This window comes from Sapajus apella, unplaced genomic scaffold (genome assembly GCF_009761245.1).
Source record: "Sapajus apella isolate SASKATOON/1434 unplaced genomic scaffold, GSC_monkey_1.0 scaffold3, whole genome shotgun sequence".
NCBI lineage: Eukaryota > Metazoa > Chordata > Mammalia > Primates > Cebidae > Sapajus > Sapajus apella.
Window position 1 is genome coordinate 9,857,155 of NW_022436943.1, and position 23,281 is coordinate 9,880,435.

Sequence of the window (23,281 nt, forward strand, 5' to 3'; positions counted from 1 at the left end):
ATCTAAGTAAGATAAATAAAAGAAAATCTCTACAAAGGGAAAAAAAATGGCTGTTTAAAATTATAGGTACATGAAACAAAATGAAAGTAATTTATCACTATATCTTATTTCTGGTTGGGGTGGGGCGGAAGGATTGGTAGAACTGTCTGAAAATAGAAAACGATCATGAAAAAAATGATTACTAATAGGGACCTCTGTGACTTTGGGGTACACTAGCGGTTGATCTGGGGTTTCTGCCTGCCACAGCTCTAGTAATCTGTTGTTTATTTTTTTTTAAGTCCTCTTGATTCAAGATTATTTGCAAGATCAAAGTTTGTTATTTATACATTCCTTTGAGAGACTATAAATAAGGTGAAATGCCAGCTGCAGTCAGCATGACCTGACCCCTCCATCTGTAAACCACAGCCTCTTCTGGACATGAAAGAGGGCCTCTGGCCGAAATAGGCTTCACAGCTGCCTCCTTAAAAAGTCAGAGAAGGGTCATTATCTATAGGCTCTTCTATTCTTTTTCCTTTATTAAAATTGTCTATTCTTTGAGGCTCATTTGAGTCTCACCTTCTTCCTGATGTTTTATCTGACTACTCGGTTAACACTGACCTCTCCCTTTTCTGAATGCCAAGTTTATTTTTGGCCTATATCAATGTACTGCCAATTAATTAAATACATTGTTTACTTACTTTTATTGTTTGTGTCTTTTCTGTTTAAAATATGTAAGAATCTGCTAATGTCTTACACGATTGTATTTATAGATTTTGTTATTCAAGCTTTTTAAAACTGGTTTTGTAGGAAATGATCTTATTCCTTTAAGACACAAGATTCTAAAGTACTGTATAAGTCACATGTTTATTACTGCCTTGTGGTACTGAAGCAGAATTTGAAATCTTATGTAACAATAGGTGTAAAGTATAGCTTCAAAGTTCAGATCAAAAAACTGGGAGAAAATAGACAGGGCATTAAAGACTGTATACAGATTGATCGACTTCTGTAAAAGAGAGATTAGGTGGGTTGTTTCTTACAGTGGCAGAGGCTCTTGATGTTCAAGCTGTAACATCGTAAAGGATGATAAATGGCATGCCATGGACAGAACAGCTACTGAAGATGGTAGCTGATCTAGTTACCAAATGTGCACACAAAAATCAATCATTTTCCAATATGTCATCAACATTATGTAGGAAGTTAGAGAGGGTGGCCATTTAAAACAACAAAAATATAAAACATATATGAATTGATTTAACAAGAGATGTTTTGAACCTATCTGAGGTATCATAAAAATATTTAATGAGCCATAAAAAGCTTGAATAAGTGAGAAAACATATTTGCACCTGCATGGGAAGGGGAACTATTACCAAGATGACAATTCTTTCAAAATTATTTTAAAAATATAATGAAAATTCTAATAAAAGTTTCCAAGCATTGAAAAAACAATTATAAAACTTATGCAAACATGGCAAACAAAGGACAAAAATCTTTGCTAAAGAAGAGCAATCAGGCCTGGTACAGTGGCTCACGCCTGTAATCCCAGCACTATGAAAGGCTGAGGTGGGTGGATTACCTGAGCTCAGGAGTTCAAGATCAGCCTGGGCAACATAGTGAAACCCTGTCTCCACCAAAACAAAAACAAAAACAAACAAGCAAACAAAAAAATGAGAGCGAGAGAGAAGAACAATCAGAGAAGACTTGCACTTGTGCATTTTCAAATATACCTAAGTATACAAGAATTAAGATAATGTATCAATAATACTTAATACTAGAAAAGATAGTTTACCATGGGAACAGAATAGTGAGCTCTGACACAAAACCGAGTACATTCTAAGTATTTAGCAAATAGTAAACATGACATTTTAAGTGTCGATCAAGAATGGATCATTCAAGAAATAGTACAGTTACCTATTTGAAATAAAAATCAGTAAGACTCTTATTAAGCTTTCAGTTCCTTTATAAATTCATCAAGAACCCAGAAGACCAATATTTTTGCTTACTGCTCTCAAGTACAATAGCCTTTACTTTGGATATATTTCATTCTAGTAAGTAAAAAGCTAAACATCCATTGTTTGACTTGGGCATGTAACTTGCCTTATTTTCTAATTAAAGTTCATTTTTCTAATGACAACAAACTATAATAACAAATATGAACTTCCTTGCCTAGAACTTTGCTTATACACCTTCATCTTTTGATTTCAGGATTTAATTGTAATTTTAGCATTTAATTATCATCTGCTTCTATCTATAACTTCTTTCATATGTTCACATATTACACTGAGCTTTGGACACCTACTTATTCATTTGTCAAAAACAAAACTAAAAATATTTCTAACAGAGAAGCTAAAAATCTTTATGCCTTTGCTCATCCACAGCTGAACTCTGAAGACTTTGATTGTTCCAAAGAACAAATATACCTAATACAAGAAATGTTTTGTGTCGTGATATAATTTACAGTTGCTTATTTATAGCATGTTCATGTGGAAGCACATAAACCTTAAATAAAAAAATTTTAAATGAGAATCACTTGGTTTGAATCTCATTATCTTTAGGATATCAATAAATCAACTGGTCACATTGTGACTCAGTTTCCTCATTTTTGAAATGGGTATATTACCTTTTACCTACCATTCCTTACTAGGATATGATGAAGAATAAGTGAAATACATATATTAAAGCATGTTGAAAACTCCAAGGTGCTATATAAATACTAGTTGGCATTGACAGCTATTCCTCATCCTCTTTTTGGCCATAGCCACTGAAGCCCTAGCCCAGCAGGAAAGAAGAGTCATTAGGCATTGTCTGGCAACTTGGCTCAGAGAAGTCAGAGCAGTCCCCAAGAGTCTGGTGAGGCTGCAGCAATGGCTAGAAAGAACCATTGACGTGGTTGCCAGGTAGATGCCCATCCAAGTCCCGAGCCTGTGCAGACATTACTATGCACTCTGTCCTCTATCCTCCTAACGTATCCACCTTAGTCACTATCTTGTTCATGATCTTTGCCTGAACTAATGTGTGTACATCTACAGTAGTGTAGGTGTACACCACTGTGTAAACTTTATCGATAACCTCAAAGTGGTTTCTTATCACCTTTAAATTACCCCCAAAGTAATGTGCTAATGAGTTAGAAGGGTTAGGGCTCTCATCTCAGTTCTAACGCCTCCTTACCCAGTTAGAGGTAGAGGTTTCTGGGCCCAGGAAGTAGGTGCTGCAGAGTCCTTCAAGATAACTAGGGTCTTCTATGAGAGAACATGTTTCTCCTGACTTCACTGAGCAACCTTTCCAGGGGTGTCGAGTTCCTCTTTGCCAGGTGCTGGGCAGAAGTCTGGCCAAGATTGCACGGGGGATTCTAAGGCTTAGGCCTGACTCAGGGCTTCTCTCCCACTGAACCAGACTTGCAACCTCAAGACACTTCTCCCCTAGTTTGCAACCAAAATAAGATGTCAAATAAACCGTTTGAAAAGTGTTTTTTGTGGTTGCTCTGAAGTCCAAGAATAATGTTTTCATTATATTTGTAAATACTTAAGGACTGAATACTTAAAAGACTGTAATAAAACTGTAACAAATAATCAAAATGCTTGCCTTCTGTGAGCCTACGAGGGTATTTTACTATGCCACATACGGTATTATTTCAGCTTGGATATTTTGCCTGAAACAGGGAAAATTTTAATAGTAAGTCCTACATAAAATTATAGTAATGATGTTTGTCCCAAATAGAAATTCTGTGTTCTATTGTTATTTCATCTTTTTCACAGTAAGACTCATAAATAAATGATTGTGATATTTAGTGAAAGGAATATGGAGCCCTGGGAGGCCCAGATGCTCAACATAAAAATCTAGAGATAGAGGAGAGATGGAAAGATTGAGATAAAGTGATCTGCAGATGCTACAGAGAGAAACAACATAGATCCCAAAGACAGATGTAGGAGGGTAGAGAGAGACAGAGGCCCAGCAGTGCTAGGATTCAAGTCTATTTTTTTCTTAAAATTACTGAAAATGTATTGTAGGGTATGTTTGTTTGAAAAATAACTTTTAGAATGAAAAGTATATATACATTTTAATTTTGGAAAATTTCACAGCTACACTCAGTAAGGTAACTAACAAACCCTAAATAATTATTTGAAGAATGCCTTCTTCACTTTAGCTTATGATCATCTCCTTTGAAGCCCTACAAATAAGCAGGGAATTCCATTTGTGTTTATATAACACAGCCCATGATGAATTTAGCTGTAGCATCAGAATTCTACATTCGCTTTGAGATTAAAAGCACTTCACATACTGATGCTATAAGTTAGTTTACCACCTCTACCCTATAGAAAGAAGAAAAATTAATTGACAAAGCTATTTTTTGTGTGTGTTTTTATGACATTCCAAAGTCAGACAGAGGGTTCTGGTTTTAGTTACCGCTGGGACTTTCAAATGGCCATTTGGAACTTGACCTATGGTGTTTTGTTCCAGAAAAATAAGCAAAGTAAAATAATCCATGTAGCCCTTGAGGATCTGACAAAAGGCTGGGGTTGAGGGAGAAGGAGGAGGAGAGGAAATAATGACAGACTGTATCTGTCCTGAGTCACCTCATGGAGTTTAAGGTAGGCAGCTAAATCCCATTTTATCCATTCTCTGACACAGCAAACAGAGGTACTGCCAGTCAAGATAGATCACAAAAGGCTTGTATTTCATGTTTCATAAAAGCCTAGAACAATCACACCTTCTTACTGAGACAGGACTTTTTATCTGGGTAGAAATATAGAGAAAAAAAATGCCAGATTTCTAACTCCGAAGGGTCCATGTGCTAGGCAGCGTGGAGATGTCTATTCAATAGTGGCTTGAGAAATGTCAAAACTCCTGCCTTTTCCTCATCTTTGAGCTATTAAACAAAGGGGCTTTTTCTAATTTTGACCATTTCTTATTTTTGTTTTTCCTTTTTTATTTTAAATCAGAGACACATGCTTTTCTTGATTAAGCAGTAAAATATGAATCAAATGCATTTTTCAGGGTGAGTGCCAAGAAAAGGATTTTGTAACTTAAGAAACCAAAACAACAGGTTGACCTCAATTTGAATCCCACAAAACCTCATTGTCTGAATACAAGGAAAAACAACATGATTTTAGTGCATATTTGTGAGGAAATAAGGAAGATTATATAACTTGTTTTTTTCTTCCTATTAGAGGAAATCTGTAAGCTTCTTAAATTAGCTTAGGAGCAATTTTTCTTTTAGGAGCAAAAGTATTTCTTTTGGAACTATATGTGTGTTCATTTAACCAATCAATTTATTTAATCCATCAATAAATGTTTTGAGTACAATTTTAATTGTTAGGTCCTGTGCTAGGCTTAGGATACACATGGTGAGCCAAAAACAAAACAAATAAAAAACAAAAATCCAGTCACCGCCCTTTTCTTTCTTTACAGACAACAAATAAACAAAAACAAAAACATTGCACAGTTTCTCATTCATTCTGATAAATTGCCAGCAAGGAACAGGTGAGATACTCTGAGATGACCTTTACTTTTTCTTAGCTAGGTGGGCAGAGAAGACCCTTCTGAGGCCATGGTATTTAAGATGAGACTTAAAGAATAAGGAGAAGAAGCTAGACACACAAAACAGAGATTTTTAAATGGCCATTGCTGGAGAGAAGTTTCAAAAGATGAAGTTATTATAGAGTTTCCAAATATTCCTGAAGAGGTCTAAAGAAAATGTATTCCGATTCCACTTTTTATCTGTTTTCCTTTTTTTTTCTCTTTTTGAAATTTGTTATTTGGATATAGGATACTCTAGATTGATGCTCCACTTTTCTTATATTTTCTGTTTTGCTTGAAGTTTTAAGAAATATTCTTAACTTTATTTTCCAAAATTCAGCTGAGTCTTTATTGCTGCTCTCTTGTTTTCCTCACACCAGCGTCTCTTACCCAGACTAATGAACCCGTCTACTAATTTTTCTGATCCTATTCCTCTATATTATCCACCCCAATTCCAAGTTAATTCTTGTATGATTTTTTGAAAGAATGCATGATTTTTAAATTTCTGCTTAAAATATTTGCTCATTTATTTGCACGTAGGATACATAGGATACTTAGGATACTTAGCTTTGCTGACACTTAGGATACTTAGCTATGCTGACATCATGAAAGATGTGGGCCCTCCCTAGCACTTCAGTTTCATCTCACATCTTGCTGCTCTTTGGTTTTCTGTACTTTATCCTTATTGTCCAGCTTCCTTTCCTAGAATGTCCTGTGCCCCTCTTGACTCAGAGTCTCTGCATGTGCTGTTCCCTGTGTTTAGGTCTCCTTTGTCTAGGTACTTCCTTTATCTCTAAGTGCTCAAGTGTCATCTCATCTCAAGCATGAATTAGTTGTCTTATCTTGTGCTTCTCATTGGGCTACATTGTAATGCTGAGTGGATTAGTCAGTTCTCTCACTGCTATAAAGAAATACCTGAGGCTGGGTAATTTTATAAAGAAAAGAGGTTTAATTGGCTCACGATTCTGCAGGCTGCACAGGAAGCACAGTGGCTGCCCATTCTGAGGAGGCCTCAGGGAGCTTTCAATCATGGTGGAAGGCAAAGGAGAAGCAAGGCATGTCACATGGCCAGAGAAGGAAGGAGAGGGGCAGAGGAGGAGCCACACAGTTTTAAACAACCAGATCTCATGATGACTCATTCATTCTGTATCAGGAGAACAGCACTGAGGGAATGGTGCTAACTCATTCATGAGAATTCTGCTCCCATGATCAAATCACCTCCCATCAGGTCCCACCTCCAGCACTGGGGATTACAATTCTACATGGGATTTGGGGAGGGACAAGATCCAAAACATATCACTTAGTTTACACACTCATATCCCCACCAGGCTGGGAGCTATTTGAACAGCTCTGTGTATCTTTGTATCCTCAACACAAAGCACAGTCTTTGGCATATAGTGTTTATAATTATGTTATGAATAAATAACATAGCTCATTTAATATGAAGAAAAAACTATCAGTGGAATAAAAAATCTATGCCTTGAAAACAGGTATGATTAACATTTTCTTACCTTCTTTGTTTTGCTCATTGCCTTCAGGATGGAAAGATTTAGGTCTTCAAGTGCTGCCAGTACATTCTCATACTCGCCCAGGTGCTGAGAAAAATATTCTGAAAAGAGAAAATATTGAAATAAGTTCATATTTGAGTTTAGATAATCATAAAACAAAAAAATAATCAACTAATTATTTATTCCTTAAATGAGTAAAACAAAATGCCAGCTATAAATGAAAACTGGAAGGTTTCCAAATAAGACTAAATAAGGTGACAATCTGCTCATTTCACTAAAACATCAAGAAAAAATAAAAGAAAACCTGAATAATTACCATTATCCTTGAAGAAATGTTCCTTCCTACAACTGTAGGAAAAAATGAATCTGGATCTACTGACAAGGGTGTTTCAATAAAAATAAATTGTTTTTGAAGCAACATAAGAATATAGATCTCACTAGGATAGTAATTTTAGCAAAGAGTTAAGTTACATTTTATTGTTTTTGGAGGAAACATTAAGGAAGGTAAGCTCTCTTCAAGGTTAAGAGTCAGTGCTGCAAAACATGAGATGGTCTTCTGTGGCACCTTCCATGTCACTGTCCCTGTCATAATCTTTTTGTTTTTTTTCAACAATTTAGGCAGAGAAAAAGTAAAGGCTATCACTTTTTTCAGTTGTTAGGAATAAATAATATGGTGGATTTACGATTGAAATTAAAAGTATGGAACATGAACTGATCCTAAACTAGTAATTTGAAATGTATATAAATGCAAAATCTTATATTTACTTAGGGAAACCTATACATTTCTATAATGAAAGCAAACTAGTGTAACACAAATTTATATATTGAAAAGATCTAGGGTTTTCAGACACTAAAAAATGAATAGTCCTCACCATTCCTGTGAACTCTTCCTTGGATAAACTGTAGTTTATTTCTGTCTATCTTTAATGTGCCTCAGTATTTGTGGAACTAAATTGAAATAATATATAATCACATATAAGCCACTTGAGATTACAGGAATACATTTCAGCATGTTTGATGGAAACTGCGTTGATTAATTTATTTAATACTCCAGGAACTATTTGTTGATACTGATGTTAATAACAACTGGAAAGTGCCATTGACAGATAAAATAGTAGAGACTTCTTTAGAGAAGAAAAGAAACACAGGTAAACACTAAATCAACTCCAGATCATGGTTGTCAAAATACAGTCTGTATACACATAGTTTAAGAACAAATGACATTTTTTGACACAGCAAAATGCATTCCTTAAAAACAAAGTGGCGTAAATTATCTCTTATAAGGATTCTTTAGAAAGTGATTAATTGGAAGATAAGTAAGAAAGCATTTACTCCTTAAATGCCTGCTTCAAAACATTTTAATTTGTGGTTATAATGTTGACTTTCTGATAAGGTTGACAAATACGTCTAACTTTATTTGTGTAATTATTTACAATCAATGAAGTCCCTGTGCAATTATTTATAACAAATGAACACTCTTCATCAACCAGTGAGCAACTGATGTGCTGTAGAATATTCCTAAGTTGGGAAAATAATGAATATCAGAACTGAGTCCATGCTATGTTGAAAACAAGCAAAAGTGTAAGAAAAATGCCAATAAATGAAGCTGTTACTTCATTTTCAGTTTAAAACTTGTATATATAATGCCTCAAAGAGGATTGTGATGGGGTTTGAAATGCAAGTAGACAAAAATATAAAGTGAAAACAGGCTAGGCATGGAGGCTCGTGCCTATAATCTCAGTATTTTGGGAAGTTAAGGCAGGAGGATCACTTAAACCCAGGAGTTTGAGAGCAGCCTGGCCACACAGCAAGACTCCACCTCTACAAAAAAATTTAAAAATTAGCCAGGCATGGTGGTATGTGCCTCTAGTCCCAGCTACTTGGGAGGCTGCAGTGGGAGGATTGCTTGAGCCTGGGAAGTTGAGGCTGCAGTCAGCTGTGATAGCACCACTTCACTCCAGCCTCAGTGAGATTATATATATATATATATATATATATATATATATATATATATATATATGGGGAGAGAGAGAGAGACAAAGCCATGTTTTAAAAGAAATATTTCATTCATAGATAAGATATTTGGCTTAATCAGCACAGGTTCCTGGAGAGAATTTAAGTTGTCTTTCCACTTTGAAATCGCACCTATACATGCAGATGCAGGCACATGCTGATAAAGCACATGCGAAAAACAATGACTAGAAGCTTCAGAGCTGACACCTACTAGATTTCATTCTTTCTTTCCTTCATTCGTCCATTTGCTCATTTCAACTCTCCCAGTTAGAAAGAAAGAACGATCAGTAGATAGTAAAGAAAATGACTGAGAAGGAAGAGAATTACAATACTCAAGTCCTGGATAAGAGCTTAAGTTTGAAATCTAAGTGTAAGGGTTATTTTGAGGTGGTGCAGCTCATTGTCACTAAGGCTCTTTTATAACTTACTCACTGTGGAATATGGGTCAGACCGTCAAGGCAAGGGGCTCCAATAAACTCAAAGAGGGAAATTAGATGAAAGAGTCAGACACATCCAACATAGATAAAGAGAGATAACTCCCCTCCACTTCATCATAGTGAGTGTTCACTTACTCGTTCTGTGGCCTAACATCCCTTTACTTAGTGCCTTTTATGTGCTAGGTGCTATCGTATAGGAGCTTGGAATACAAAGGTGAAAAGGCAGAAGCGCTACAGTCAGATAGGAGACAGAAACATTCCAACAAACTGCAATACACATAATCATTGTTAAAGACAGTGGTTCAAGAGCCCAGATACCAGGTGCAATCCAAATAGAGGGTAAGGCAGAAGAATTGCTTGAACCCAGGAGACCGAGATTGCAGTGAGCCGAGATTATAGTGACATTGCACTCCAGCCTGGGTGACAGAGTGAGGTCTTGTCTCAACAACAACAACAAAAAAGATAAAGAAAAAAAAAAAAGAATTCCCAAGTCTGCTCAGGTAAGTCAGAGAGGGCTTCATAGGGGAAATACCACCAATGGTTTAGTTAACAGATGAATAGGACTTAACCTGCTGGATTCTCAGAGGAAAGGCATGGAAGCAGCTGCTCTCCTGTCCCGTTTGCAGGAATATGTGTAGTTCAGCACTGCTAAGAGATAAAGTACAGAGCTGGAACATATTTGAGAATGGGAGGCAGCAAGCAAACAAATCTAAAAGTCAGTGATGGGAGTCAAAGCATATGTTTTGGAAACACTCCTTGCCAGATGCTCTTTCATCCTCAAGTCTAGGTCAGTGTTTTTGACCACCTGCATCAGAATCCTCTAGTACCTCACTGTTCAGAGTTTGGTTTGTGGACCAGCAGCATCAGTTTCACCTCGGAGCTTGTTAGAACTTATCTCAGGCCCACTTCCAGGGCTGTTGAATCACAGTCTGCATTTTAATAACACCCCCAGGTGATTTCTAGGCACATTTAAGTTTGAGAAGTACTACTCTAGGGTACTTATTAGACATGAAGATGATTAAGAAGGTCTCATCTAGTAAATCAGAATCTTTGGGTTGAGACCTACACTCCCTAGGAGATTATGATTCAGAGTACATTCGATACCGCTATGGAAAATGGGAAGCTATGGAACAATTTTAAAAAGGAGAGTGACATCCTCAGATTTTCCTATTAGAAAAGGAAAGGATACACAAGGGATGATTTGGGGGAATGTTGGTGACACCGTCAAGAGAGAAAGGAGACATCAATTGACAGGAGTGATTTCATCAGAGAACTAGGACTATAAGCCATACGAAAGCTGTGAAGTGGGATGAGGGGTGGAGTCCAGAATTTCAGCAGATCTGCAAACTCCAACATGTGGCAGGCAGGAGAGAAGGACAGTGATGGCTTTGAAAGTGGCTGTGCGTGGACCAAAGTTTTATAACAAGTTTCTCATGTTTGTGACTCATGTTTCTCATTTGAATCACATTGCCAGTGTGAAAGGGGCAAATGTATATTGTCATTAAGTCATGACATTAGAGAGAAAGAATGATTTGGAACAGATATTGATTCCTTAAAATGCTTGTCCTTTGATAACTGGAATAACTTCCTGGAAAAAAGACCTATTTTGTTGAAACTCGCATGTGGGCTTCATGAACTTGAGCAAAATAGTTATATTGTACTTACGGAAATATGTGAAAACCAACCCTCATCAGTTTAAGTGAAGTATCATTAAAAAGTAGAGTCTGAGCATTAGGTATGATGAAAAAGTAGAGCACAATTTATAAGGAGATGTAGTAAGTTATCTGTCAGAAAGCAGGCTGTATTCTCACGAATATACAATGTGCCATCTTCTCTAACAAAATGCTAACAACAAATTAGTTTCTCCCTTCCTTTCTGTACTTAATCAGTGGTGTTCCATTACAAAACTACAGTTTTGTTTTGTTTTTTCTATCCTGCATCTTAGTTTTTAAAGTTGTTGAGTTTTCAGGTCAGCTTAATAATTCTGTCAGAACCAAAGGACCCACAGCTGTCACAAAAGTCTCAGTAGAAATTGGTCTCACAAAGTATTCTCAAGAGTTTAGATGAGTTTCATCTAAACTTCTCAAGCAGTTAGAATTTCTCAAGTAGTAGACTAGGTAGAAAAGAAAATAATTGAGAGAGTGTCAAAACCCACATGCTGTGAATAGGGAGATAAGTCAGATGTAGAAATGTGGGGTATTTTGAGGGGATGCAGATAAGCGACACTCAAACTCTTACATCTCAATCGCCAGTGACATGTGCCGCTGGAGAAGAACACATTAGTCTGGAGGAGGGCATAGAGCCTTCTGATTTTCTAGCACCCAGACTTGCAGGCACAGGTCTCTCAGCACTGTCTGGGCTCTGCCAGTGCAGCCTGGTGCTTCCTGCACAGCTACTGAAAAGAGCCTTGGTATGAAGGGAGTAAGTTTTTATTTTGAAGTTTCCTGTACCCTCAGGATTTATCCATCTTATTTATAGACTTCATCTAACTTTTAATATAGTTTAATATTTGGTAGATAACAACCAACTAGATGAGAAATTACACTATTAAATATATTTAACCTTGCTAATGAAGCTTTCTTACAGATATGCTTTCAGATCAAGCACATTCGTTGCAATTACCCTTTACCCATCTATAAATATTTCAACTACCTACTCTTAACTACCAAGTTCAAGATCTGCATAAAAATGAGTAGGGTTATGAAAAGTCATAAACAAGGTAGGGCCAGGAAAAGTAGTAATTATACTCCTGAATGCTTTAGATTGGAGCTAATTATGGTAGAAATACAAACCAAAGCTTCAGTGCTAGAGTTCAAACACAATTCCCTAATTAAAATTGAGTTTTGTATTGACTGATAGTGATAAGATACAGCAAAAAAAAAAAAAAAAAAAAAAAGCCTTTAGGAAGTCCTTCACAATTGTATGTGAAGAGTGGATAATTTTGGCACCTCTGTAAATTGCTGGTGGGTGTGCACCTTAGAGAAACCTTGATTGAGGAATTGCATGTTTGGGAATCTACCATACAGAATTACTTGCACATGAGTGTGAAGATAATGTATATGAGAATAGTTACTTCAATGCTGTTTTTCCCATGGAAAGTTGGATTCAAACTGAAAATCCATTAAAAGGAACTTGGTTGAAAAAATTAATGTGCATTGGACACTATGCAGCCTTTAAATAAAATGAAGTAGAAGGGGATGCAATTACACTAATCATGTAGTATAAAATGCATATGCATATATATCAATCATATAGTATGATATACATATGCATATATATCAGTGTCAGTATACACATAATAATGTCTGGAAGAATATGTTCCAAGTAAATAGTAGAACTTGGTACTGGAGATGACAATGAGTGACAGAGAAGATTGACAAATTAGGTTATACACCTACATAACACTGTTAAATTTAAAAAATAGCAGTTAAGTATTACTTTCATAATTAAAATTACAAAGAAATTTTTTCAAAATAAATATTTTAATAGATTTTAAATTCTAGGTCCTTAACTTAGTAACTGACAAATTAAGTAAAAGCCTCAGAATAAAAGTTTTAGGTACCTGCAACTTGTAATTGGCTTCTAAGAAAGAACATATGAAATCTACTTTTCATGCCAATCAAGTTCTGTCCCTCCCACGCACAAGGGGGAATTTGTGCCGGGTATGAATTGACATATTTCACTTGCTAGCACTGAAGCATTTGGCATTGATTAGAATCCAACTTAAATATTTACTTTATATTCACAAAATAATGAGAAATGAAATGACACTCCGGAGATTAAAATGCATATTCTTGAACAGAGAGGGGGAGGATTATAACACATGACTGTGAATACAATCACTGGATTTAAAAACACAGAACAATTCCTGTTGGATTAAAGCCCCACATTCCAGCTCCCTAACTAAAACTGTCCAAGGGAAATCATAAAGCTTTTTTAATAAATACAGTATAGGCACCTAATCTAGTTCCCTTATTATAGAATAAAGGCATATTTTTAAAATATATTTTTTCAGTAGAGGAGTAAGTGGAGATTTCCATGATATTTAAAAATTTGAAGTACTTTTAGAGGAAAATAGAGGATAACACAATATTCCTTAATGATGATAGGCAGGCAACATAGCATGTAAAGAAGTACCACTTAGTGTTATTATCTTAAAAGTCCTTGTAATAGTTTGCTTTATCATCAGCTGTGGCCTACCCAGGCAAAGCTAAGTGAAAAACAAAAAATAGTTACAAATGAATGATTTGAGGAAATTACTTTGGCCTGACATATCTAGATATTTTAGAAATGGGTCTGCCACGTTAATGAAATTATCAAGATAATCTTGTGCTCTTCATTTTATCTTTTCACTTCATTGACCAGGACTGTGTGCACATAGCTGAGAGTGGACTTTATGTTGACTGCTATTCATCATAAACCTCATGGCAATGGCCTGCATGGGCCCTTTCAGATGCTTAACCATGTGTACACAATGCTACCATCTGACTGTGTCTGAAAGAATGGCGGGATTTTCCCTGCTGGCATTTCATAACTAACAAAAACATGACCTGCTTTGGTATCAGAGTACCTCGTTCCTCCATAAACATATCTTGAATTTCAGTTGGGTTTTCCTCCCTGAACCTGAGATGGACATTACGTCAGGATAGGAAGCAGGAGTTTTTTACAATAATTGGAAAATTTGAAAGCTCGTGGTTGGAGATTACATTCATTTTATTCAGCTATTGCCTCTGAAATCACGCATTCTGATATTTTGTTCTTGTATAACATCTTTTGTTATTGCTCTACCACTTTGAGGAAACGGAAATAACCACTCTTGAATATAAGAAAATGGCCCTTTTGATGTTTTGAGTTTTGGCAAACTCTAAAACTATAAGGATTATAAGATGTTCAGGAAGTGCTGCTAGTTTCAATGAGGAGTTCCCAGAGAAAACTCAACTCTAACTATTAAAAATGTTTTGAGCAGCATAGACAATCAGATCAAACTTGGACAAAGGTATTATCTTAAACATTTACCTTAAAACATAAAACCTTCCAGTATTCAGAGAGATACAGCGGTTTCAAACTGAATAGTTTCATAATGTTCCATTTTTTCCATAAAATAATAAAATTCAAAAATTTTAGCTTTACGTATTTCTAATCATTACCTTGTTTCCAATCATAAAGATGAAACAAATAAATGAAGAGACTGTTAAACCAGGTAATTGTAAAGATTTATCTCTCCCCATTGAATCACTTACTTTGAAATGACATTTAAAACTCCAGAATGGTTTAAGGCAGGTATGAGACAAAGTTATTTTTACATTTCAAGAAGACAGCTTTATAAAATAGTAACAAAAGGCTCTTCAAAATATATTGTGCAGAGAATAATGAAGTTGTATTAAACACCAATTTAAAAATATATTGAAACTTGTGGAGAATTTGCTTTTATAAAACTAATGTACTGATTGTAATAACAATTCTTTTTCTATGAACAAGCTAATGAGGCCCGGCTCTTTCTGGAGTGAAATACATGACTGAGCAAAATTCATGGAAAAAGATAAATCCCTTGAGATCTCAATTTATATTTTATTTTTGAACTCCTAATCTACAACATTAATTCCAAGGCTGATATATATTAGACATTGCTCTTTTTTCTTCTTAAACAAGTAATGTGTTTGATGTTAAAGTAACTTACCACATAGCTCTTCTGTGTCAAGATTGCTGAAAAGATAAAAAAAAAAGTCTTATTACTTTGGTAATATTTTTAACTAAGTTTTAAAATAGTGACATAGTCTCCAGTCTATATTGTTAATTGATGGTATGTAGTTAGGGCATTTCTCTTATAAATTCTTATTATTTAAATAGTCATAGGTCAATTAACAATGATCATGTCATTCTTTAGTCAAATAATAATAAATCCTGAGATTTGTGTTTCTCTCTGCAACATGATGGGAAAATTAATGTATTTTGGTAAAGAATGTAGGCTCTGGAGCCAGAATGCCTTAGTTCAAATCCTGACTCTGCAATTTACCTTCTATGTGACCCTGGGTACTTTACATCTCTGTGTTTCAGTTCATCTGACCTAACATGGGGATAATAATAATTTCTGGTTCATGGGATGCTGTAGGGTTTAAATGAATTAATACAGAAAACCCTTAAAACTGTAATTGGCACAAAGTAAGCACTTGATGAATGAGCTATCATGAGTCCTGACTTGATAGAATTGCTAGAATTTCCATCCTAAACTCAATCTTTGAAGTAAGTTTGAGTCAATGCTTATTTCATATGATTTCTAAAACAAAATGAAAAATTACATTAGTTGTAAACTATATAAACCTATTATTCTTATGAAGGCAAGTGCAAAACATTAAGGTGAAATGTTAGCAGTATAATACATGACTATCAGAAGAATAATGTCCTTTACCAAAAAAGGTATGGTATGGGAAGGCAGGTGGTTCAATATCAGGTAATAAATCAATATAACTTACACTAAAACTTAAAGGAGAAAAATGATCATATTAGCAAATTCTAAATGGGAATTTTTTTAAAAAATTGAAGAGTAATTCATAATTTTTAAAAAATTTAAATAAAATAGAACTCAACCTTGTCAAGATGCTGAAGGCTATTAAAGAGCAACTGCAAACATTAGTAGTTAACTGGAAATCTTGGCTTTATACAGTTGTCACCTGTCAATGCTCAATGTAGATATTCTTCCTAATCCAGTTGTCCAGTAGTCAGAAGACACATTGGTATGAACATTCCAAGTATTGAGTACTTTTACCAGCTCTGTCAGTCATTTTTAAAAGTTATTTTAAACTAAATATTGCATTCTAGACACAAAATATTTGATCTTAGATAAATTATATCTTCATAACTAAATGAATCTTTTTGTAAAGTAATATTTGCCACCAGGTGGAATATGTTAAGTCTTCTCCAGTAATTTTGGTGTGGGCTCCTATTCATTCATTCACTCATTCCACAAACATTTATTGCTATGTGCCAGGCATTATTCTAAGTGCCATAGATGTATGAGGTTGCAATAACAACAGAGATCAATCTGTCAGATTGCTTGTGTCTAGAATCTCAGCTAAGAGGTAGACTCATACAGTACATAAATAATTCAAATGCAATAATATAGCTGTTACCAGGGAAATAGAGAATTGGCAAAAGGTGTCAGGAAATATATCGTAGAAGATAAAATTGTGAAGCTAAATCTCAAAAGTTAAATTGTTGAGCTAAATCTCTAAATAGGAGTAGAGGAGGCAGCCAAAGGAAGAACATCTGGTTAAAAGAAACACTGTTTATAATAAAAATAAAATAAAATAAAATAAAAATATGAAGAGCATGTCATTCAGTTTCAGAAAACTGAGTAGCTTTTTTTGGTTAGAACATAGATCAATAAGGAGAAAATGGAACTACACAATGAAAGGCCTCATATGATCATCTAAGAAGTTTCTACTTTACCTTTCTGTCAATTAGGAATTATAGAATATTTTTTAGAAGGTTAATAACATGGCCATATTTGCACTTTAAACAGGCCACTGACAGATGGGTTGAGGTTGCACAATGTTTTAGTCTGTTCTTACATTGCTATAAAAAAAAAACTATCTGAGACTGGTAATTTATAAAGAAAAGAGGTTTAATTAGTTCATGATTCCACAGACAGTACAGGAAGCATGGCTGAGGAGGACTCAGGAAACTTAACAATCATGGCAGAAGGCAAAGGGGAAACAAACACCTCTTACATGATGGGAGCAGGAGGAGGAAAGAGGGAGTGAATGGGGAAGTGCTACACATTCTCAAACAACCAGATCTTGTGAGATCTCATCACTATCACAAGAACAGCAGGAGGTAAATCTGCCCCCATGATCCAATCATGTCCCACCAGGTTCCTCCACAACACTGGGGATTAGAAATTCAACATGAGATTTGGGGGAGACACAAAGCCAAACCATATCATTCCTCCCCTACCTCCCCAAATCTCATGTCCTTCTCATCTTGCAAAATATGATCAGCCCTTCTAACAGTCCCGCAAGTCTTAACTCATTTCAGGGTTAACTCAAAAGTCCAAGTCCAAAGTCTCAACTTAGACAAGGCAAGTCCCTTCCACCACTGAGCCTATAAAATCAAAAACAAATTAGTTACTTCCAAGGTACAATGGGGGTACAGGCATTGGCTAAATACTCCTGTTTCAAAAGGGAGAAATTGGCCCAAAGAAAGGGCTACAGGTCCCATGGATGTTTGAACTCCAGCAGGGCAATCATTAAATCTTAAAGCTCCCAAATAATCTTTTTTGAATGCATATCTGATATCCAAGCCACAGTGATGTGAGGGGTGGCCTCCCAAGGCCTTAGACAGCTTCAGCCCTGTGATTCTGCAGGGTCCAGTCCCTGTGGCTGCTTTCATAGGCTGGCATTGAGAACCTGTGGCTTTTCCAGGTCCACAGTGAAAGCTGTCAGTGGATCTACCATTCTGGGGTCTGGAGGATGATGGCCCTCTTCTTACAATTCCAGCAGGCAGTGCCCCAGTAGGGACTCTATGTGGAGGCTCCAACCACACATTTTCTCTCTACACTGCCCCAGTAGAGGTTCTCCATGAGGATTCTACTCCTGCAGCAGACTTCTGACTGGACGTCCAGGCATTTCCATTTATCCTCCGAAATCTAGGCAGAAGTGTCCAGCTTCAAGTCTTGCCTTCTGCACACCTGCAGGCTCAACGCCATGTGGAACTTGCCAAGGTTTATGACTTGCACCCTCTGAAGCAACAACTAGAGCTGAACCTTGGTCCCTTTTAGCCATGGCTGGAGCTGTAGTGACTGTGGCTGTGATGCAGGGCTCCATGTACTGGAGGCTGAACAGAGTAGCAGGGTGCTAGGCCTGGTCCATAAAACAATTTTTCCCTCCTAGGCCTCCAGGCCTATGATGGGAGGGTCTGCCACAAAGGTCTATGAAATGCCCTGGAGGCATTCTCCCCATTGTGTTGCCTATTTACCTTTGGCTCCTCTGTACGTATGCAAACTCCTGCAATTGAATCCATCAGAAAATGGGTTTTTCTCTTCTACCACATGGGTGGGCTGTGAATTTTCTAAACGTTTGTGTTCTGCTTTCCTTTTAAATAAAAGTTTCAGTTTCAGATAATCTCTTTGTTCACACATAAGAGCATATGCGGTTAGAAGCAGCCAGGCCACACCTTGAATGCTTGGCTGCTTAGAAATTTCTTCTGCCAGATATCCAAAATCATCTCTCAAATTCAAAGCTCCACAGATCCTTAGAAAAGGGGTTCAATGCTGCCAGCCTCTCTGCTAAAGTACAGCAAGAGTGACCTTTACTCCAGTTCCAATTAAGTTCTTCATTTCCATCTGAAATCACCTCAGCCTGGACTTCACTATCTATATCACCATGGACATTTTGGTAACCACCATTTTACAAGCCTTTAGGAAGTCCCACTTTCCCTCACCTTCCTGTCTTCTTCTGAGCCCTCCGAACAGTTCAAACCTCTGCCTGTTACCCAGTTCCAGAGTTGCTTCCACATTTTCAGTTATCTTTACAGCAACGCCCCACTTCTCTGTTACCAATTTTCAGTATTAGTCCATTCTTGCATTACTATAAAGAACTACCTGGGACTGTGTAATTTGTGAAGAAAACAGATTTTATTGACTCAAGGTTTGGAAGGCTATACAGGATGCTCAGCTGTATAGCCTTCCTGGAGAGGCCCCAGGAAACTTACAATTATGGCAGAAGGCAAATAGGAAGCAAACACGTTGTATATGGCAGGAGCAGGAGAAAGAGAGAAAGTGAAGGAAGTGCTACACACTTTCAAACAACCAGATCTTGTGCAATAACATCAAGGGGGGAATTCCATCCCCATGATCTAATCACCTCCCACCAGGTTTCTCTCCCAATGTTGGGGATTATAATTCAACATGAGATTTGGGTTGGAACACAGAGCCAAACCATCACAGACAGAAAAAGGGTGAAAAAGAGGGCAAGAGAAAAGTTTGCAAGTTACTACTACAGGCTGGGCCAGTTCTCAGAGTGGGGAATATAACCCAAGTGTTATATAAGGCCAGCCACTGAAGGGGCAAGAAAAAGAAAAATAATTGAACTTCCATTTGTATTTACATTTACTATTAAACTTTTTCCATTTATAATTGTGTAATTTTACAAGTATAAATATTAATACAGTGGTGCATTTATATAATTGATAAACAAATAAATCTATATACCTATATCTGGATTGCAAGCTAAAAATCAATACCTAATAAGGGAGTTTGATTAGTATCAGTTCAGAAGCCTAGGAATGATAGACAGGCATGGAAAGGGGCATAGAAACCAAAAGACAGATGTGAAGGATTCTGAGGTCAAATCAAACAAAATTGAAAATGTATTAGATTCATGATTAGAGAGTTTAGAAATTTTTAATAGTTTTAAATGCATTGCAAGCATTTTGGTCATCAAAATATGCATTTCCTAATCATAGTGTCTTCATAGCACTTCAGACTTGAAAAGGGCATGAAAGTTCACCTTATTTTTATATTTGTTTTCCTCAGAATGGTTTGCAGCTTCATATTGAGATTTATTTTCAATTTCCAAAAGAATGAACAGTCCTAATCCATGACTGAAAATGAAATTACTTGGAATATATTATACAACATAGCAGTTTATAATAATCTGTATGGCATTAGTTCTACTTTTTTTTTAATAAAAGACAAGGTTTGTAAAATATTATAATGCTTGTGGCCTCAAATATTCCTTTATTCAGCTGTTTTTATGCTATGTTGCTAGTAGTGGGTAGTAAAACACTGTTATAGAAGGCTTACATGGGACGAACTCTAGTAGAATTGATTTCTTACTGTGATGTGTATATCCATTCTTTAGTAATACAGAATTTTAAAAAGAATACTAATCCATAGATAAGCCTAGTGTACATGTGATAGCATGCAACATTTTCCTGCTGCCTCTTACGTTTACAGCAAGAAATTCTATTTTAGTGATGCCATCAAATTAAAAAAAAAAAAAGCTAAATGGAAAGATGAATGCTAGTTACATAGTAAACATATTCTTGTTGAAAGAGAAACAGAGGGTTGTTATACAAGAATGTATTCTCAGCTAGATGCCAAATAAGAGTAAAGAACAAAGATGTTAATCGCAGCCTGACTGATAATACTGAAAAGAGTGAAAACAAACTAAATACTCATTAGATGAATACCTAAGTAAATTATGTATCATTGTAAAATCCTTAAAATGTATCTAACGAGTTGTTAATAGCTTGGAAAAATTATGTTTAAAAGTTACATAAAGATTAAGCCAGATTAAAAATAGTATGCATTAGTGAGACTGGTAATTTATAAAGCAAAGAGATTTAATTGACTCATAGTGCCACATGGCTGGGGAGGCCTCAGGAAACTTACAATCATGGCAGAAGGCACCTCTTCACACGGCAGTAAGGTAGAGAATCAGTGTCAGCAGTGGAAATGTCAGACGTTTATAAAACCATCAGATCTCATGAGAGCTCACTCACTATCACAAGAACAGCATAGGGGAAACTGCCACCATGATTTAATTACCTCCCACCATGTCCCTCCCACAACACATGGGGATTATGAGGTTTACAACTCAAGATGAGATTTGGGTGGGAATATAGCCAAATTATAACGTGACATATATACAATGATATATGTATTTTTAAAGGCTCAGAAGAAAACATGCATTTTTAAAGGCTCAGAAGAAATGAGCAGCAATGGCCAACAGCAGGCCACATTGTTTCTGGATGCTAGGGATTACAGTGGGATTGCTCTTCTGTCTTTATAATTTTCCATATTTTTTTTCTCTAATCATGATGTTTCATTCATAATGGGAAAAATAAAATAAACATTGTGATTAAAAAGAGAAGAAATCAGGAAAAGTAAGAGGTGTGAATTATAAAAGTTAAGTTTTGTAGTTATTCTGTTCTTATTACATTATTTCCTATAAATCTATTTGGTATAAATGGCACTTGATATGTGAGTTTGGACCAGACTCTCAATTTTGCCAAGAGCCACAACATACACAATTTAATACCATTCATTTACAATCATTATGGGCAGTTGAAATTGTTTTGATTTTATTCTTCTACATTGGGCACTCCAAGTTCTGATGATCCAAATTCCTAAGAAATATGTTTACTGATCAGGGAAATAAAAAAATATTTCGAATATGCAGTCTGATGTCTGTTGGGAATTCAGAATCCTTCTATTACCCCCTTTCTATACGCCAACTCTCAATTCTAGAGTACTGTCTCAAAACAATTTTACATTCAGAATAATATTCTTAGTTACCTGTTAAGTGTTTTTCTATAGATTAGCTTTCTTTATCACTTCAATTTATAAATAAGAACAAAGGTTTGCAACTTCTTACTAAAAAGCCGCTGTTCTAAACTCCTCCTTTGCTTTTTCTGATTATACTTAAGCTTATTTTTAGCTTCCTCTGCTTCAAAACTAAAATTTCCCTACAATGTGGATCTAATGACGAATCTTTAAATTCTGAGTCCTAACTCGTTTTACTGAGTTTCCTCTTCTTCACCCAGCAATCTGAATATTAGCAGTGCAGAAGAATTTTTTTTCAGTTGGCAAAATAGTCTGCTAAACACTGCTACACTCCTTAATAGCTTAAAGGGGTTAATTGGGCTTGCAAAGACATTTTCAACAGTGTTTGAGGCAGGAGAATCTGACCCAGTAAGCAACACTCTGAGCTACTCTGATGGAAGTGGATGCACCCATTGGTTTATTGCCGACTAGCAAGTAACAAATATGCTCAGCCATTATTGTGTTCTCCATTTTACAAAGTAATATTATAATCTTTAAATTCATAAAGATAATTTGAGCAGATTATGTTCCATTATCAACAGGGAAAATGTGTTGAGCTGGTTCTGGCACACTAACAGAATGGCATCAGTGAAAATCAGCAGATGCAGAATTGGGAGATTAGAAGAATAGTCAAGTACCTGACCTTGCAAATATTTTTGAATTGTTCTTAATTCCATGAATTATATTTGTAATTGGTCATATAAGAATCAGGTTAACAGCAAAGGGACAGAAAGGACTGTAGGAAACAGTGACCTAGAATTAGATATGTCTCCTACAATAGATCAGATGCTGCATATACCAACTAAACTGAGTTGAGCTCTATGAACTGGGTGAATTTAACCTAGAAGAATGTGGTGACATAATAGATGCAACCAAAGGGATATCAGGAACAGATGTTATTCCAATAGCCCAATAGGCAGGTGCCAATCGTTTCAGTCACCAGAGTTCTAAGCCCATAGCTGAACACAAGGGCCTAGCACAAATACAGGCCATGCTTCTATGAACAAGGATAGTGTATGAGTTATTAAATAGGGTCTTGAAGTGTGCGATGAGCTGAGAAAGACATAACCAGGGTAGAAGAGGAGATTGGTTCCTATATAATCAAGATAAATACTCAGTTGTTAGAAGCAAGATGATACATAAGGTCAGACTGTCAACATAGTGAAACATGGTGTTGAGTTCCAGAATATAAGTAAACACAGATGAAAGCTCTTCAAGTCCCTTCTGCTTAAGATCACAATTATTCCTAGAACCCTGAGTGGGCCAGAGCCTAAATATATACAGGGCTTTGGAGACTTGTATTAGAGAGCATTTGGCACCCAGTTGGCTTGAAGTCTGTCGTACATAGGGTATAGTGATCATCACACGCTCCTCTATCGGGGTCTATAGGAGTCCAGTCTATAGGAGCTCCTATAGGAGCTCTCATAAGCAAGACTGAACCTTTCTAATTCTGGGGTAAATTAGAGTCAGACTATTTTCATATGTAAACAAAGTGCCTCATGTAT

General features: G+C 36.1%; 1 protein-coding gene across 1 annotated transcript in view; it reads right to left on the reverse strand.

Moving 5' to 3' along the window:
- The window catches only part of NECAB1 (N-terminal EF-hand calcium binding protein 1), a 155,190-nt gene that overhangs the window by 64,756 nt on the left and 67,153 nt on the right, over positions 1-23,281 (reverse strand). The window contains exons 4-5 of the mRNA XM_032249579.1: positions 15,129-15,154; positions 7,005-7,102 (exon numbers count right to left, since the gene is read on the reverse strand). Of these exons, the coding sequence (XP_032105470.1) occupies positions 7,005-7,102; positions 15,129-15,154 (124 nt within the window). The remainder of the gene's footprint in view (positions 1-7,004; positions 7,103-15,128; positions 15,155-23,281) is intronic.